This window comes from Pimephales promelas, chromosome 14, assembly GCF_988280905.1.
Source record: "Pimephales promelas chromosome 14, fPimPro1.hap1.1, whole genome shotgun sequence".
In the NCBI taxonomy this organism is placed as follows: Eukaryota; Metazoa; Chordata; class Actinopteri; order Cypriniformes; family Leuciscidae; genus Pimephales; species Pimephales promelas.
Genome location: NC_142782.1, coordinates 5949708 through 5969741, shown reverse-complemented (window position 1 = coordinate 5969741; position 20034 = coordinate 5949708). Strand labels below are relative to the sequence as shown.

The window sequence follows — 20034 nt, the reverse complement described above, 5'->3', positions numbered from 1 at the left end:
GCTTGTGTTAATGCTTTGAAATTGAAACGGTAAATTATATGCCCCGAAGAGCAGTAAGAATAAGAAATGAAGTGTATGAATGACACGGCCACATGAGACGAGAGGCGCATTTCTACACCACAAGAATCTTGATGGGAAAATCAGTTTTTGGAGTATGGTTTGTTAAATTTTTTTTGTAATATTTCCAGTTTTGCAGGGCCAGACAGTCTCAGGGTGTTGCTTTGAAACAAGACATCAGGTTGGATGTTGAAAATCTATGTTTTTATGTATATTAAATGATGTTAATTTAAACAAACAGGGTGAGATATTAAAATCCTGAAAGAAGGGGGAAAATATGCCTTAAATAACTCATTTTTTTATTTCAAATCTTCTGTTCTGACTATTTTTTTTCCTTTCATTTAACAAGGGGAAACTATTGATAGTTCACACAGTGAAGCTCTGTATTTCATTAACTGGTTTACTGGGTCACACAGTTTTCAGTCAAAAGTCCAAATACACAAATTCTTGTTTTCTCTTGCATTTTGGTCCAAAAACCACAGTCAAGTAATTCCTACTAATTTAACTTAATTAAATTAACATTCAAATGTTTGTAACTTCTGTCCTTCATGATAAATTAACATTATTATCATTTTTTTATCATTTCAGTCAGACAACAAGCACAATCACTGGCATGAGACAAAGGTTTAGCTAAAACTGTTCTCACAAAAAGGGGATTTATCATAAATGTAGGTTTGGGGCATGTTGTCAAATTTTTAACATAGAATTCAGTTTATAGAATATAATATGTTTTGTCTAAACTAAAGCTGACAATTTGCTGACAATCACAAAGTTCCATTGTGAAAGTACATGTCCTGCTTTTATTTATTGATAATAAGAGTGAAAAAAGTCTGCTCAAAAGTCTGTAGTACCTCAAAGAACCATTCAGCGATGAGAGAAACTGTTTCCTGAAAAGACGAGAAGTGAATCCGAATCAAGTGCGCGTGCGCGTTGCGGTTCAGTGCAAAACACTGCAGTTTAAGTGATTTCATCCCGGAAAGACTCCAACGAATATCGAGATGTCCATGTTTTATCCCTTTTCCCGACGAGACCTTTTACATTAAATGCCGGTAAGGGTAATTTGACACCAATACATGTAATTGTGACACTAATGTATAACATTTATCTGTTAAAAAGATGAAAGTGTAACTATAACCATAACAGTAGCTGTATTAGCAAGCATGCTAAGTTACCAGAACAAAAGCAATTTCGTACTAAATGGATTTACATGTTGAATATGTTTACAGTTTGTGTGGCTTGTTTCATATGAATATATTCTAATACTCCTTTATTTAATCATTCGTAGAGTTAAAGGTTTCTTTCATATGAAAGACAGTGGCAGTACAGTAGTAAAGTGTTGTCTCCTGTAAAAGTCTGGTAATGGTGACATGATTTGTTGCTCTGTTACTAACGTTACACCACACTGTTTGGTTTGCATTTGGTCCATCATGAGCACTGTGTGTTCTCTGTATTGCATTTGTTTAGTGATTGTGTAAATGAAAAGTCCAAGAGGTGTAAATGATGTGTGTTGGTGTTATCTGACGAACGACAAGCTTTAATTCAAGATAACATTCAAACAAACAATAGTAAACATTCCCTCTGCTCAGGTTCATTTTCCCCTTACACCTCTGACACAAAATAATAGCCAGAAATATATATATTTTTTATCATTATTTTAAAATGGAACACTTCAATCTTTTGAGGCTCTCATACTTAAAGAGGAAAAACATCTCAATATTTAATAATAATTAATGAAGGAAACCAAAGTTGCTTCAGTCTAGTAATGATTAATAATTATTACTAACAAAAATAAACGTTATTCTTACTGTAATTTTATGTGTCTTTATTCTTTATTGCAGCAAAATGATATGTAAACCACAAACAAGGGTGTTTAATTGCTAATATATATAAACTATCAATCAGACGATAGAAGGCATTATATTAGATTGTGTATAACAGGTTTTTCAGGAAAGTTTTGATAATTTAGAGCCCTTAGAAATGTCTGCATCCGTAGGCTAAGGTCATAGGGTTTTAAGTAAAAACTCTACCAGCAAACAGTTGAAAAGAAAGAAAGAATAACTAGAAAATAATTATATCTTCAACCACAGACTCTAATGCGATTGTTACTATTAATAAGATATTGACAATTGATCATTGCTGTGAAATATTATTTGCTTGGGTAAAGTTACATTTATTTATTTAATATCTTTTAATAGATCAAATAAATTAACTAGATACTGAAACAAGTTTGGTGAGTTTTGGAAAATTCAGTCAGTCTCTGAAATTGATCTTCATGCCTTTGAAATATGCATGACGACAAACTCACTTTCAATGACCAATTACATGCTATATTCTGACATTGTTGATGAAAATGGAATATTCTTGAAAACTGCAGCGATAATTAGTGACCTCTATGTTTAACACATAGTACCTAAGTAGTAGGTAAGATTCCACAGAAATGTTGTGTATTTTGGCAGGCAAGTTATGATTCCCAAAAATGCGGTCTATTGGCATTTATGTGTTTGTTATATCCTGTTTTATGGGGCTATTAATGTCTATACTAAGGTTATATTTCCCTTTCAGGAGGAACCCATCATTTAAGTGTTTGTGGAACTGTAATAAAGCATGATGGGTGCACTTGGGAACGGTCGACGTGGCGGCCGCTCTTCATCTTTGCTGTTGGTGGCTCTCATCGCCTGCATCTTCTTGCTTGGCTTCAACTATTGGGTCTCAAACTCCAGAAACGTCGAGCTCCAGGTTTGACACTCTGTGTTTGGATGTAGCCTTTGGCGAGTGGCTGTTTAAAACTGCAGTCTGTAGCTTTTTTGGGGTTAAAATTAACCAAAATAGATATTTAAGAAAATACATAACCAGCAAGTGCTCAAAACTATCTGCTTGCCTTAGCTCGATTCAAACGCTAATGTTTTTAATTCCAGTGGTACTGGTGGATTTCCGCGTGAGATTTGAGCATGTCTTTGCGTCATTACGTCACATCTGTACACATAAAGGAGTCTCGGCTAGGCTATATTGCGTGTGAGGATGTTGGAGGTGGAGATTTATAGCCTTTTCTTACAGCACTTGATCTAATTAAACTTATCAGTTTGATGGCGGTCCCAGAAACGTTCAAACGACAATCACCAGTGACGACTGATTCACCCGCTGTAAAATGCAAAAGACTTTGTTTGGATTCTGAGTGGTGACTAGGCATGGGCGGTATACAAATTTTCACACCGTCAAACCTCCTCCCTATTTTACCGCGGTATACGGTATTACCGCGTGACTAATTAAAAATTACGAGATAAGGCTCAGATGGCATCACACATGATGACACGTTCAACCAGAGAGTGTCGGTTCCAGTAATGCATCTAAAAGCTGTCAATCAACTATTAGAAAACAGGAGATGCACATTGTCTCACACCAGAGAATGTGAGCAGAGTGGTGATATTTCCTCAAGAGAGGGGAGCACATTATGGAGATCACGCGCCACAAGCTCTGTCCACTCGGCGCCGCGAGCCGAGTGGAGCCGACTCAGCCGAGATAAAATTATTTATTAATAAACTAGTGTTTTCTATGTCAGTTGCTGCAAAGATAAAGATTGCATTGACGATGCAAACTGGCATCTTCACGGTAGTGAACACGAATAAAGAGTAGCCTAATGCACACTTCATATGAATAAGCCTATAGCAGAGCAGCCCATTTCTTTTAGCTTGTAATTGTTTTGTTTAAAAGTATAGACATTTCAAGCTTACTATATATATACACTTCTCAGATCATTAAGACATGTATCTTATATGCCGAGTTTCAGTTCATGTATGAATCGCGCTCCAGTCCTGATTAATCTTTGCTTTTTATTTATTAATCCAGGCAATTCGTTGATGAAAAAAATAAATAAATGAAGTTGCAATTTATTCAGAACGAAATTCGTTTTAAAAAAAGGCTTTGTACAAAACAAAAAGTAATAAGTGGTCATAATCATGTCTGACTGACCCAACATGTTTTCTATGTCAGTTGCTGCAAAGATAAAGATTGCATTGACGACGCAAACATGCATCTTCGCGGTAGTGAACGCGAATAAAGAGTAATGCACACTTCATATGAATTAGCCTAAACATAAGCAGAGAGCAGCCCATTTCTTTTAGATTGTTTTGTTTAAAAGTAGACATTTCAAGCGTACTATATACACTTCTCAGATCTTGTTTCTTATATGCGAGGTTCAGTTCATGTATGAGTCGCGCTCCAGTCACGCGCCGGCGCGTGTCCTGATCACTATATTTGCTTTTTATTAATTAATCCAGGCAATTCGTTGATGAAAAAAAATTAAAATGAAGATGCAATTTATTCAAAACGAAATTCGTTTTAAAGAAAGGATTTCTACAAAACAAAACGTAATAAGTGGTCATAATCATGTCTGACTGACCCATTCCAAATGTTTTCCGATATTGCGCATTTTATGATCTTATCTTATTCATCTCATGAAGTTCCCTTTTCATAAAATCAACATACATAGAAAAACATCATATCATTAAAGAAATGAAGAGTTCAGATGCAAAAGCCTCTAAATGCCATTTGAAATTTTCTTCTAAAATGATCATTTTTATCAAGCTTGTATATTTAGTAGTTCAGTAATTTCACTTAAATGACAATTAATAGGTAATCTTCATTGCCATTTAAGTGAAATTACTGAACTTAAATATACAAGCTTGATAAAAATGATCATTTTAGAAGAAAATTTCAAATGGCATTTAGAGGCTTTTGCATCTGAACTCTTCAAATATGAAAGGAATATGTTTTTTTGTTTTTTTAAAAACTAGCTTATATTTAAGCGTCACACGGTCTGGCCCGCTGTAGACTACATGCATGTGGCGTACATGTGGTGGTGGGGCACAATTTTCAAATAATAATCGAATAATACCAGGCAATCGTTAAATATTATTTTTGCTTGAAATGCATCCCTGCCAAACTGCAGAAGTCGTGTTCTTCTTCGAGACCAAGTCACTCAGTGCGCAACTTGCAATCTTTGCCCTCTCTCCCCCACTCTCTCGTCACCACACTGTCACGTCATGAGAACCAGATATAAGCATTTTAGCCATTAAATGAATTGTATTTAAAACATTGCATTTATATAGGAGACAAGGATTCCTTGTCTCTTATTTAAGTGCATTGTTTTTTTTTTCTGACGGTATGACGATATTGAAACTGATACCGTTGCTATTTTTAGATCCCGCGGTATACGATATTACCGTAATATTACCAAGCCTGGTGACTGAAAAAAAGAGACTGCAACTGGACAAATTCGAAAACAAGGATGCATATCGGAAGGACATTAGTGTAGTCACGCAATGCTGACGTTGTTAACATTAACAATTTGAAGTATAATTTGCATGATATGATAACTTATAAGCGATTGTTAGATTCAGAACTAGAACAAAAGTTGATGTTTCTTACTTGTTCAGATGACATTTTCCAGTGAATATTACTATGTTGGTCATACTTCCAAAAACAATAATCTGTGATTCTGAATTGCAGTATCTACACCGGCGCGGTGACTGACAGACTCACAATCTCCTCCAAACATTGTGTTCATCCACGCTGTGCCGTGTCGAGGGTGTCAAAGTACAACCCACGTAAAATTGATAATTCCGCGAATGACTGCAATTGCAGATTTCGAACAGAGATGGCGATAAAGAGGAAAAACTGCGGACTGCAGCTTTAACTATAATAGTCTGTCTAGAAAGGAGCTTTGATTAAACATTAAATTTAACATTTCATTTAATATTCAATAACATTAATTGACATTAAATTTAACATTTACATAAATTTTCAACAATAATATTGATCTGCCTGAATTGACACCATTCTTTGAGAACTGACTGACGATTTTGGCTAAAATCATAATCGCGATTAATCGAACAAGTTACTTACCTCATTTGCGATTATTGAACTTTAATTTTTTTTTTCTCATATGACACTGGCAAGGATTATACTGTAAATATGTTCGCAGTTATTTTTTCTAATGAAAGAGTGCATAATCCTATCTTTGTGATTCTAGAATAAGGAAACGTACGGATAGCTATTATTTAGGCTTATTCATTAAACATTTCAAACAATTGGATCAAACAAAGCATACAATGCTTGAAATAAAAACATCTTATAAAAAAGTCATTTAAGTTTTAAAGTAAAAATTTTCCTAAAATCTAGAAAATAAAGAACTTTTAAAAATATTTATTTTTGTAAACAAAATAAATTATTGTAAATATTGCCATCTTAAAAGTAAAATATACTATTTCTTTCCATCTTTTTACATCCTTTTCATATTGTGTAGGATTTGTAAATGCGTGTTACTCCTGCTTTGTGGAGGCACTGGGCATTTGTCAGTCTCTTTTTTTTTTGAGCCATGCACTGTTCATATTCGGTACAACAGATTGCTGGTATTACCTTTGGTCACTGCTATAACAGTTTTTCTGCAGTGTTCGCATCTGTCGTCTTTATTGAAGCCAAAATTTGTCCAAACGTCGGACACTGCATGTTTCTTTGGTTCAAGCGGCTTGCAGACTGGACGGGGCGGAGTCACGTGACTATACACGCGGTAATATGTTTAAAGGGGAAAGTACATTAACACACAGTGGGCGGAAATATTAATAGGATTAAAAAAATGAAATAACATGGTAAAATTACGTCAGTTATAGGCTCTGAATTTCGGTTTTGATTACTTTTCAAGCCCTAACTGATGCTAATTTCTTCTGGAAACATTATTTTCCTGTTATCTCTGTAAAGCTGCTTTGAAACAATCTATATTGTAAGAAGCACTATAAATTAATGTGACTTGACTTGACCTGATTTTGTATTGTTCTCCAGCGCAAGATATTGGAGCTGGAGGACCGCATGAGGAAGCTGGCTGTAGAAAGTGACAGAGAGCAGCAGAAGGCCGAGGATGAGTCACGCAGACAGAACGAGCAGCTGGAGTTAATGGAGGAAACACACCAAAGACAGCAGGAAAGCGCTCTGAACACCTGGAAAAAAGAAAAAGTATGAATACACTCGTCTTGCACTCACTGACAAGAGTTCAGGTGGAAACGTGGAGCTAGTAATCAACCAGTTACCTGTTTATTCAAATCATCAGCAAATATTCTTAAAGATTTATTTTTATTAATAATTTAACATAATATCTCGTTATTTTGACATAATATGCGTGCAACAAGCACGATGTGCAACTGTAAATTCTGTGACAAACGTGCATTTGTTTTTTTATTAATAAACTAGTGTTTTCTGTGTAAGTGGCGACTGCAAAGATGAAGTTGACGATCGCCATCTCCGTATATGAGCCTATATAGAGAGGAATGCACATAATGGATTACATCAGAGAGTAGCCTATTTATTTTCGTTTTGAATTGTTTCCTTTAAAAACATTTTAAGATTTTTATAGATATATTTCTCATGTCTGTGAGGCATAGGTCTACGGTGAATTTCAGTTAATTTATGAGATGCTCCAGTTCACATGCAATACAAGTGACCGCGCAGGTAAATAAATACAGGAAATTTATTGACGAAAAAAAATTATACAAAACAAAATTCACTTTAAAGAAAGGTCTCTGCTAAACAAAAAAATGGTCAAAATCCTGTCTGATTGACTCAATGTCTCCCGATATATTGCATATCCGATCTTACTCGTGCTGTTCCCTTTTCATAATCAGCAGATGAAAAAAATAACATTAATATTTTAACAAATATTAAAGGGATACCTCAGGATTTAGCATTAAAGAGCCCTTATCATAGCATTTGAAAGGTTCCTATTTTTGTTTTGGGAGTTCCCAAAAACAGTTTAACGTGCATGCAAGGATAAAAACACTTTATTTGTCGTATAATACGCATTTATTTTTATCCTGATTTGCTTAACGACTCCCAAATGATTCGTTCGACGATTCATTTTCGCAAACACCTCCTTTGTGTGACGCAAATCTGCGGCGATTGGTCAAATGACCCAGTCAGTTGTTATTGGTAAACCGTAGGCAGAGATTGTCGGCACTGGAACGCCTATCACCATTAATGGATTATAGCTTGTCAAGTGTTGTATAGAGTGAATGAACAAACGTGTCAGAAAAAGTGCACTTTCCACACTGTCCCTTACTCGCGTCTCCATCAAGAGCAACCTTTCCCGGCGTTGCGGGGGCTTTTGAGGGGCAGTGCTTATTATATAGAGCGAAGTCATATTTGGCTAAGTCGTTTAGGAGGTAATTGCCATTTTTCAATGAATGTTTGGTGAATATCAAAAACAAACTAACTTTACCCCGCTTAGAAGCTGTGCTGAGTGTACACAACACACACAACACAATATAACTAAATTGTGTATGCTATAGAAAATAACAGCAAACATAATTAATAATACTTACAGGTTGTGATTCGGAGGAGGATGAACCTGATCCATATACACTGGATACTGAGCCCTCCTTCTGGAACAACCGGCTTGCGAATCCACATTTGAATTCATGATTCGTCATTAAAATGATGAGAACACGAGGTTCGGGCTATGCTGTTGTGGTATCGTTGCAAATATGAACTCTAACCACTGATTCTTCGCATGATCGTCCCTGGGCAATGAAAACAAGTGGCTGAATTGTCTTTGCAATGTAGAACACAGCGTCTACCCGACATGATGCTATTCTGCTGAAGTATTTGAATGTGTTCTAGACGTCAAGTTCCGTCTGCGCAGTTGTTGGGAGCGGCCAATGAGCTAATGTTTTGTATCTACGTCACGACGAAACAGCTAATGACTCGTTTCAAAAACAATTCATTTCGACTCAGTCTCGACTCTCACTTTTGAAAGACAATAACTTTATATACGGTGCACTTTCAGTTATAAATCTTTGCAGGATGTTTTCATTCCCTTAGAGCTATAGTCCACACTACATGAACAGTCATTTTCAAAAATCCATGATAGGTGCTCTTTAAACTTTTTTATTAGTAGAAAACCTGTAGTATTTTCAAATTGCCGTGCTTTCCACCCTCATATCCCACTGAGATGAGAGAATTATGTATTTTTTGGAAAAAATCCTCCAGTGACTCAAAAAACATCATTTTGCATCATCAGAGGATTTTTTGTCCAGAGGCTAAACACTACAGTCACTAGTCGGGTCTGTCCCGCATGTTCTCAACCCGCCCATCACTCACAGAATGAACACAGTGTCGGCCATCTTTTTTTGGAAGCTAAGCTAGCAGGTTCTTGTTCTGTGGAGAAAGCTGAGTAGTAGGGGTTACCATCCTCTTTTTCCTGGATATGTACGGCTGTCGATGTCCGGGATTCAGCTTTTGCTTTCTGCAGTCGCCATTCATTGTTTACATGCACAGCTTTTGTTTCAGTCTAACTGAATTCATTCCGATTGGTGAATCTGACTGTAGTGTTTACATGAGCTATAAACAAGTGATCGGTTGATGTGCATTTTAACATTCCTAAGAAAATCTCCAGACTCCCTATATATGTAGCCTACAAATTGCTGCACATTAATTTAATTCTGCAATTTAATTTTGCAAGTTAACGAAATAACTTTCCTGGGGGTGCTGAAACACCTGCTAGCCCCTCCTATAATGCCGCCCATGTCTGGCTACAGAGAGAGTTGGAGGAGTAAAACATGTTTATAATGAAAAAGCAGCTCCCAGCTCGTTTGTGGTAGGCTACATCTCTTTGGAAACATCATACAGGCATTCACGCTCCTGCCACAGTTCAATTAAATTGTGCTCCTCGTTGCGACCCACACCACAGGCTTATCGAGCTCCATATATTTAGCATGCTAGATATCTGTCTGGCATCGGCAAGGTGTCAGCGGGCATTTTTAATGCGTTGTTTAGTATTTCACACATAAAGATTGGCGAGCGCGGATCACCCTCAGATTTGCACGCGATTACACCCCGACCTGTCGGCGAGCTCGTTAACTTGCTAGTCAGGCTTAAATCGGGCTTAAAATCCTGTAGTGTGAACTCGACATAAGTGTTATTGATGTAAATGCTATCTATATAAACAGTTATGCAATTATACTCAGAATGACCCTGCATGTAGGTTTTAATGGCCAAAATAGGATTTTTGGATATGCTCAGTGTATGTTTTTAGGTCTAAAAGTTTTCTCTCTGTCATAGGAGAGTCTGAAGATCAACATTTCCACCAGTGCTAAAATGGTGCAAGACATGAAGAGTAAGTTTTTACCTCATGCTTGTGCTACTGTATTTACCCTGTAACACATGTCATCTTTCCTTCACATTTTTGTTGATTTCCTTTTATTAGACCGTATGCAGTCATTACTGCAGGATGTGAGTAAAGCGCAGAGTGAGCTGAAGTCCTGTCAAAATAACATGGACACGCTCAGTAAGAAAGCCAGCAGTGAGATGTAGGTCCATTCTGAATGCTCTAATCTACAATACCAAAGACATTATACCGCTTCATCGGTATGACAATGGCTGTATGTATTGTGCAGGTCTCAGTGCAACAAGCAAGTTGAGGCCATAAAAGAGGAATGCAATGAGAAAATGGCAGCTGCCAAAATGGAAAAGCAAAGGACGTCTGAAAAGGTAGCGCCACTATGAGAAAAAAAAAAAAAATTTAACCTTGATTGTGATTTTACTTAACCCTAAACTGTCCTTCACAGGATGCTGATGGTTCCATGCCGAAAGTCTCTGTTTCAAAAGCCAAATCTGATGTGCCCGCCACAAACCATTCAAATAAAAGTGTGGCAGAACCTCCGAACGGCAAACCAGATGTGGATTCACAGCCCAAAAATGATGCTAAGGTCCAAACCAATGAGTTAGTAGTGGAGAAAAATGAAGAAGGTGAGAATTGCCTGTTTGAACGTGGTTTGTAAATGGCCTCTATATATGGGTGAAGTCCCTAATTTAATGCAAGTCCGATAACTTAAGAGTTTACAGTGTCTGGAATTAATTATAGCCTATTATTAATGCAATTCAATCAACCAATCAATCACTTTATTTATAAAGCACAATTAAACACAGCTTCCGTTGACCAATGTGCTGTAGCCACACTGGCAGCCAGTTAAGTGACTGAAGGACAGGATATAACGTATAACCCCTGTCAAAGCTCCGGCAATTTATGAAAGATTGACTAATCCCCGAATAAAGTGAATTGCAATAATCTAGCCTTGTGGTGATAAAACCATGTATTACTTTTTCAAAATTTGACAATGAAAGGAAAGACTTCATTTTTATCAGGGTTCATTACTGGTAAACGCTTGACTTCACAATTTGGTTGACCTGTCTATTAACCTTTAGGGCACTGTCCAACACCACACCCAAGATTTTGACAAATGGCTTAGCATAAGGTGCCAGAGCACCAAGATTTACATTTGTTGTGTAACACACTAAATAATACACAATGCAGAAATTGTGGCTCTAATGTGATTCTTGAACATAGAAAACAATAGAAATGATAAGAAATTTTGGTCCCATTTTATATGAAGTGGCTTTAAGTACTATATACTTGCAATGAAAAATAAGTACAATGTACTCATTGTGTTCAGGTTGTATTGTTAAACTTTTATGCTGCTATTGAGGTGTGATACAGGTAAGGTTAGGGACAGGTGTGGTGGTATGGGTACGTTTAAGGGTAGGTTAAGGTGTAAGGGAAGGGACTACAGTATAATTACTAATGCTTTTGTTAAGCCAAGCTAAGCCAAGTTTTAATATATTTCCCCACAAAGACAAATTCGTCATCATTTTGTTCTCCAATTTGAGAGGAATGTAGGACAGGAGCAGGACAGAGTCTATGTCTAGCGCACTAAATGATTGGAAAAGTCCTGCATATGCCATCAGAGAGAAGTCGGTCGTTTCACCGGAAGATCTGAATCATTTGAAATACGATCAATAATGAGCATTTAGAGAAGAGATTGAGTGAATATTTATTTCATGCAGATCTGATTCAGTTCAAGAATGTTCAATCATGTTCAAGAAACCAATTTGAAATGATTTGTGGTGCATTATCCTGCTGGAAGTAGCCATCAGAGGATGGGTACATGGTGGCCATAAAGGGATGGACATGGTCATAAACAATGCTCAGGTAGGCCGTGGCATTTAAACGATGCCCAATTGGCAATAAGGGGCCTAAAGTGTGCCAAGAAAACATCCCCCACACCATTACACCACCACCACCAGCCTGCACAGTGGTAACAAGGCATGATGGATCCTTGTTCTCATTCTGTTTACGCCAAATTCTGATTCAGATCTGCTTGAAATGAATATTTACTCAATCTCTTCTCTAAATGCTCAATATTGATCGTATTTCAAATGAGTCAGATCTTCCGACAGACTTCTCTCTGGTGGCTGGCGTATGCAGAACTTTTCCAGTCAGTTGGTGCGCTTATATTCACCCATGCAAGCTTGTGTTCGCCCGCCTCTGTTTGTGAGTGCAATGCCTCTCAATCTCAAAATCCAATCAACAACCGATGCCTAGAACCAAGTCCTCGTCTTTTATCTTTTCTTTTCAAACGTCATAATAGGCAAGAAAAAGTATTTGGTTCTCTCGGTTACATCATAACTTTAAATTTCACTCACTGCAAACTCATAATAACATTAACATTTGCTTCCCAAGGCTGCGGTGTAAGAATAAATAATTTTTATAATTATATATTTTTTTATTATTCATAACCATCTATTCAGATGTAGAGTAGCAGGTGTTTAGGATAGAATTAATCCAAAAATATTGATTTAAGGTTTTCTCCTTAAAATCATTGTTTTAATTGGAATACCTCCCATTTGGTCAGACGACTGCGTAATGTCCTGTAAAGCTGCTTTGAAACAATGATTATGTTTACATTCACCAATATTACGATTAAACTATACCTCTTAAACACAACACTTCAATCAAGTACTCTCAATCAACCATAATCATGGTAAACTATATGGTGTGTGCTGATTTTAAACACAATAAACAGGCATGTAAACACTTTAAATGTGTATTGTGAAAAGCTAAATAAATTTGAAATATAGTCTGTCATTTTCATGAGCAAAACCATAAAAAACTTGCGTACCAAGATGTACAATAGACACTCGTGGTTCTTTACATGAAAATAAGGGACACTCAAAATATTTATACTGTATCACACAGTATGTCATTTCAGGTTCGTATGCGTTTAAAAGGTTCTCAGACATAACAGTTTTTGGTTAACCTATTTATGTACAATTTAATTCTACAATAAGTTTTAAGCAAAAGCACATTTAACAAAGTTCAAAATAATAGCATTTATCTGAAATAGAAAGCTTTTGTAACATTATACACTACATTTTAAATAAATTAAAGAAAGTAATAGCCTACTTTTATTCAGCAAGGATGCATTAAAGCAGTGTTTCCCAACCCTGTTCCTGGCGGCACACCAACACTGGGCGTATTCTTTGTCTCCCTTATCAGACACACCTGATTCAACTCATCAGCTCATAATCAGATAGGTTAATGCGCTGATGTGTCTGATGAGTTGAATCAGGTGTGGCTGATTAGGGAGACAAAGAATAAGCGCAGTGTTGGTGTGCCGCCAGGAACAGGGTTGGGAAACACTGCATTAAAGTAATCAAGTGACAATAAAGACATTTATAATGTTGCAAAAGCTTTATTTCGGATGAATCTACTTTGAACCTTCTATTCATCAAACAATCTTGACTTTAATAACAAAAAAAACAAATTATAATCAGAAATGTTTCTTGGGCAGCAAATCACATCAGCATATTATTCCCTCAGGAAGAGTTCATGTTTTCTTGCGTGTCTGATGTTGGACTTGTGAACAATAATCACGTTGTTTGAATTCACCAAAACTAATTTGCCGAAATGGGACCGTGAAAGGGATTCGCCATTAGCGCGAGTCCGGATTGAACCGGGAGCGACCAGACAGCAGAGGATTCTGTTTGCAAATCAAACAATGATTTGTCCCAAAAGAATAATTAGTCTAATTCTCAATGTAGAGTTTGTTATTGGTATGGTCTGATGCTCGTGAGTGTGGGCTGTGATTGGATGATGACCGGTGTTATGCGTGTGTGTCTGTTCTGTCAGTCAGTGCTTAGATCAGCATAGCAGTCTATTTAATCAGGACAAGGAAGGTCCCGTACGAGGCCCAAAATACGGGACGTCCCGGCTAATTCAGGACAGTTGGCAGCCCTAGATACACCTGATGATGAACGATAAAAACTTTGACAGAAAAAACTACCCGGCTGAGCATTTAAAGCGACAGACGACAATACTGCAGCGTGTGCTTATAATAAACAGAACATCATTGTCCATAGATTTCGTTCTTGGTGTGAATGGGCCTTTATCTTGTCAGTTTTTAAAAAAAGAAAAACTCAATTCTTTGTTCCTTCAGCATGTCAAGTCACATTTATTTATTTAGCGTTTTTTTACAATACAGATTGTTTCAAAGCAGCTTTACAGAGATAACATGTTTAAAGGGATACTCCACTTTTTTTTTTGGAAATACGCTCATTTTACAACTCCCCCGGAGTTAAACTGTTGAGTTTTACCTTTTTTGAACTCATTCAGCCGATCTCCGGTTCTGGCAATACCACTTTTAGCATAGCTAAGCATACATCATTGAAGTGCACAAGACCATTAGCATTTCTCCCAAAAAAATTACCAAAGTATTTCGATATTTTTCCTATTTAAAACTTGACTCTTCTATAGTTACATTGTGCACTAAGACCGACGGAAAGTGTATCAGCAAATCAGCCTAGAAAATCACAACTTTACATTTTCCGTCTGTCTTAGTGCACGATGTAACTATAGAAGAGTCAAGTTTTAAATAGGAAAAATATCGAAACACTTTGGTAATTTTTTGGGGAGAAATGCTAATGGTCTTGTGCACTTCAATGATCTATGCTAAGCTATGCTAAAAGTGGTACCTCCAGAACCTGAGATCGGCTGAATGGATTCAAAAAAGGTAAAACTCAACAGTTTAACTCTGGGGGGAGTTGTAAAATGAGCCTATTTCCAAAAAAAGAGTGGAGTATCCCTTTAACAACATTCTGTCTGCTCCTCTAAGATGCTGTGATTTTACAAGACTTGCCCACGCCCACCTCCAAACGGACCAATAAGAGTGAGACTCTTAACAGACCAGCCAATGAAGAAGTTCCAGAAGCAGTGGTGGACATTAAAGGAGGTGGGGTAAAAGAGAGAATCCAGCCATTAAAGCACAACACACACACATTGCTAATTTTATCTGTTTTCATGCAGATACTGTGCTGGAAAATGACATCGGGATTGGAGATGACGACGAGGAGGAGGAAGATGTCAAAATTGGGTACAGGAAAGAGGAAGATGCAGCAAACGGGAAGGAAGACGCCGTTATGTACGACAATGAGGGCGAGATAGAAAAACAACTCTCTAAAATTAAAGGTGCTCTTCAACATCATGATCATCACACAATTAGACTTTTTTACAATTTAAAATGACTGTATAGACCATTTCACAAGATGTAAACAACACTGGTCCAGAAGCACTTCCTGTTTCAGTTTTTTAACACTACATAAAAGCTGGGATAAAATACAACCAACAGAACATTTAAAACTGAATCAAAAAGTTAAACAAACATCTTTAAGATGTTTTCTTTACATGTGAAATAAAGAAAACAGTTACAAACTGAAACAGGAAGTGCTTCTGGACCAGTGTAGTTTACATCTTGTGAAATGGTCTATAAAGATGTTAGGAAATGTCAAGTGTAACTTTTTTTGGTAGCTTTTACAAACTGAAAGATGATGTATTTTATGTTTCAAGTCAATTGACAAAGTTGTTAATAACCATTATATGTCAAAAGGACTTTTGTCTTTTGTCTAGATTAGGGATAATTTTCTTGTTTCTACAGATGAAAATCAAGGTGCAGGTCTAGATCTAGAGGATGATGTGGCTAATTATAACGGTGATGATGATAACCAACCGGAGTCTGAGGACGAGAAGCAGGCGGAGCTCGCAGGGATGTAACGAACGTGCTTCCGATCACAACGAGTCTGCTGACAGCAACATTTTCTTCAGCTGAAGACCGTCACAAACCCTTATACGTGACCTCCCAACAGCTCGGCAGACGTTTGAAAGGTAGGAGAGGAAACCTGCTGTAAAGACTCATTTGTGCTGGTGAATACTGCACTACTGTGTAATGAAGGATATGAGTTTATGTCATTAACAAACTCAAAATCAAATCTCATATGTCTTACCAGGACAGGCATGAAGACATTATTTTGCTAGTATTGATTTTAGTTTAAACTTGAATGTAACTACTTATGACAACAAGCCTTTAAATTAATGCATCATGGTGAATTTTCCCTGTCAAACCTCTTCTTAAATGTAAGATGCTTTGCTCTTGTACAAAAACAACTGCTGATTTGTTACAAAAAAGGCTTTATCTTGTCTTTACGGTTCAGGTTCCGTTTTGACGAAACTGGATGTCAACATTTTAGCTGCTGAAAACACAGGAATATTAGATGTCTAGACTAAAAGACACGTTTCTCTTCACTCATTTAATAACAGTGCAATCCAGGCTTTTATTTGCTGTAAAATGATATTTTTATGTTGAATTTTTTTTACATTTTCATGTTGGGAACTGGAATATGTTTTTAAAAAATATGGGTTTCTTACTGAATTTCTGATCTCATAATAAAAATTATTTTGTTGCGCTACTCTACCTATTGTGTGCATTTAATGGCTAAACCATGTAGAGGAGTAATGTCTGTGGCATTTTATAATGGAATGCTAGTGTACTATGTAAACTTTGAAAAAGCACTACCTTGCGAGCTGGGACTTTCTGAGGGGGAAATTTTAACCCGAAACTTCATTTAGACACTGGTTCCTGCAGTGGAAACACACCGAGTACTACCCCAAAGTCCCTAGTTCCTGAGGAAATTTCCTGCGGTGGAAAGGCGGTTTATGAGACAACGCTTTACCGCCATTGGTGGAAATTTCAAGCTTTCCATAGGGGGTGCTCTGACGCATCTTTTGAATGTATGGTGAATCTCCTGATCGAAAGACGTGAAGAAGCAGCAGAAACAAGCAACAGCTTATGTACATAGATGTGTAAAATGATGTAAAAAAAAACATTAAACAGTATACACTCACCTAAAGGATTATTAGGAACACCATACTAATACTGTGTTTTGCCTTCAGAAATGCCTTAAAGCTAGGGTATACGATTTCAAAGATTGTTCATTATTAATATCCTCGTTTAGATGCTGGTTATGGTTATATAGTACAATCCTAACAATGTGAATAGAAAAAAGAACGAAAAATATCCATTCACTCTATTGGCTGGACAGCCGCAGAAAAGTTGACCAATGTAAGCTGTGCGACCGCACAGCTTATATTGGTCAACTGCTCTCATCCAATCACCAGCTCCACTTGAAACTCCGCCTGGCGCTCGCGTCTCCAACCCAACCGCCCCCCTCCGTGCGTGAGCAAACAGCTGACAGACTGTCTATGGTAGCTAGCTAGTAGCGTCAGATCAGCAATGGATAAAGCAATGGATAAAAATATAAACGACAACAGCAAGCGGCCCCTGCTTACCTCTACTGTAAAGTTTGCACGCAAGAGAAAGTCTGGAGGAAAGATCAGAGATTAAAAAGAAATGTGAAGAACGCCGGACTCTAAGTAGGATAAATATAGCGTCCTTCATTGACCATTGGAGAAAGCTTCAGGGAGATCTGGGGCTGAAAACGACGCTGACACGGATGACTTTTTGTTGAGCAGGTAAACATTTATTTATTCTTTTATGGTGTGACGTGTTACGTGGCTTTTTATCAGTTTGACAACTTGCTCATGCTGCCGGTCGGCATTGGAATGTTAGCCGTTTAGCATCGCCGATCGCGGTTCAAAGTAATTATATTTCTTGTTCGAGGTTTCTGTTCGAGCCGATCGGAATTTGAACAAGATGCGCTGCGTGCTGCAATAACAATTACTGAAAACCTTAGCAATACTAGTAGTATTATAATCGTGGTGGGGAGTTTAGAACATTTCATGTGTTGCTAATCTTGCGTTGACGTGAACTCAAACGTGACATACGTCAGGGATCAGGTAGCACAGAGGGGAGGGGGTGTGTGTGGAGGGGCGGGATGAGTTTTTTAAAACTTCCCTACCGTCTCGACCGATTTTTAACATCGTATACCATAGCGTTAATTCTACTTGGCATTGATTCAACAAGGTGCTGAAAGCATTCTTTGGAAATGTTGGCCCATAGCATCTTGCAGTTGTTGGAGATTTGTGGGATGCACATCCAGGGCACGAAAGATGATCCCAAAGATGCTCTATTGGGTTGAGATCTGGTGACTGTGGGGGCCATTTTAGTACAGTGAACTCATTGTCATGTTAAAAAAAAAAATAGTTTGAAATGATTCGAGCTTTGGTGCATTATCCTGCTGGAAGTAGTCATTAGAGGATGGGGACATGGTCAGAAACAATGCTCAATTTTAAACGATGCCCAATTGGCACTAAGGGGCCTAAAGTGTGCCAAGAAAACATCCCCCACACCATTACACCACCACCAGCAGCCTGCACAGTGGTAACAAGGCATGATGGATCCATGTTCTCATTCTGTTTACGCCAAATTCTGACTCTGCCATCTGAATGTCTCAACAGAAATCGAGACTCATCAGACCAGGCAACATTTTTCCAGTCTTTAACTGTCCAATTTTGGTGATCTCTTGCAAATTGTAGCCTCGTTTTCCTATTTGTAGTGGAGATGAGTGGTACCCGGTGGGGTCTTCTGCTGTTGTAGCCCATCCGCCTCAAGGTTGTGTGTTTTGTGTCTTCTTCACAAATGCTTTGCTGCATACCTCGGTTGTAACGAGTGGTTATTTCAGTCAAAGTTGCTCTTCTATCAGCTTGAATCAGTCGGCCCATTCTCCTCTGACCTCTAGCATCAACAAGACATTTTCGCCCACAGGACTGCTGCATTCTGGTTGTTTTTCCCTTTTCACACCATTCTTTATAAACCCTAGAAATGGTTGTGCATGAAAATGGGGTGTGGTGATGGCGCAGTGGATAAGCATATTATGTCAACGCCATTGTCACTCTCTAAACGCACAACAGGGAAGTTTTTTTTTCTAAGGCATGTTTATAAAAGATACTTAATGTCCTAATTGAACTAAGTTCTAATCCTGGCCTAATCTAAGCCCTGCTTGAAACCAGGCCATAGATTTGTGAAGCATTCTGATTTCAAACTAACGGTCTATTCAAACTAGTAGGAGGTGCTCACCCTGTGGGTCTGGGGTGATGCGGCCTGAGTGGGACACTATACTGTCAAAAAGCACTGTCCTTCGGATAAGACGTTAAAACCAAAATCCTGCTTCTCTGTGGTCATTAAAAATCCCAGGATATCCTTTGAAAAAGTATAGGGGTTTAACCCCGGCATCCTGGCAAAATTTGCCCATTGGCCTCTGTCCATCATCAGAAAGGTAATCTGATTACAAAATGCATGTTACCTATAATATGTTACTTTACTTACACCAAAAAGTAATCTGATTACCTATAATATGTTACTTTACTTACACCAAAAAGTAATCTGATTACTTCAAGCATGTTAACTGAGGTTATCTCAGGTAGGAGAGCTATGGTAGAAAAGTTTCCATTTTGAATGTGAAAATATGTGTAAAAACAAATCTTTTTCAAATGTTATTTTCATGCCCTAAAATCCTTACTGGGGTAGTCATAATTCATGCATGAAAGAATTAATGTCTAAATAAATATATAAGGGTGCACGTGAAGCTAGAAATTTTGAGAAAGGACACAATTACCAATTTTTATGGGTTGTAACGGAGAAGTAATATAATGTGTAGGCAGGGAGTAATAAGTAAAGTAATAATATTACTTTTGAAACAGAGTAATGAGAAATAGGCCTAAAAGTATCCCTGGCTAATCCAAGCTTTATAATGGGAGTGAATTGCTGGAGAAAATTTGAAGCTCAAAAAAGTGCATCCATCCATGATAAAAAATAATCCACATGGCTCCGGGGGATTAATAAAGGCCTTCTGAAGCACAGCCATGGG

At 37.6% G+C, this 20034-nt stretch overlaps 1 protein-coding gene across 2 annotated transcripts; it reads left to right on the top strand.

Annotated features, from left to right (window-relative positions):
* The first annotated feature begins 973 nt into the window (after positions 1 to 973).
* golm1 (golgi membrane protein 1) lies at positions 974 to 16682 on the top strand. 2 transcript variants are annotated; one of them, XM_039663766.2, is made up of 10 exons: positions 974 to 1106; positions 2620 to 2793; positions 6892 to 7062; positions 10162 to 10216; positions 10307 to 10409; positions 10497 to 10590; positions 10668 to 10848; positions 15051 to 15167; positions 15242 to 15403; positions 15870 to 16682. In XM_039663766.2, exons 2-10 carry the CDS (start codon positions 2662 to 2664, stop codon positions 15983 to 15985), a joined length of 1131 nt encoding a protein of 376 aa, XP_039519700.2. In that variant the 5' UTR covers positions 974 to 1106; positions 2620 to 2661; the 3' UTR covers positions 15986 to 16682. The 2 variants fall into 2 exon arrangements, with proteins under 2 accessions (XP_039519700.2, XP_088975451.1); XM_089119325.1 differs by lacking the exon at positions 15051 to 15167.
* The last annotated feature ends 3352 nt before the right edge of the window (positions 16683 to 20034 follow it).

Excerpts from the sequence above, each read along its gene's own strand:
- golm1 (XM_039663766.2), top strand. The coding sequence starts at position 2,662 with ATGATGGGTGCACTTGGGAACGGTCGACGTGGCGGCCGCTCTTCATCT. Across the intron at positions 10,217-10,306 it reads AATGGTGCAAGACATGAAGA|ACCGTATGCAGTCATTACTG; the intron begins GTAAGTTTTTAC and ends TCCTTTTATTAG. Across the intron at positions 10,410-10,496 it reads AAGAAAGCCAGCAGTGAGAT|GTCTCAGTGCAACAAGCAAG; the intron begins GTAGGTCCATTC and ends TGTATTGTGCAG.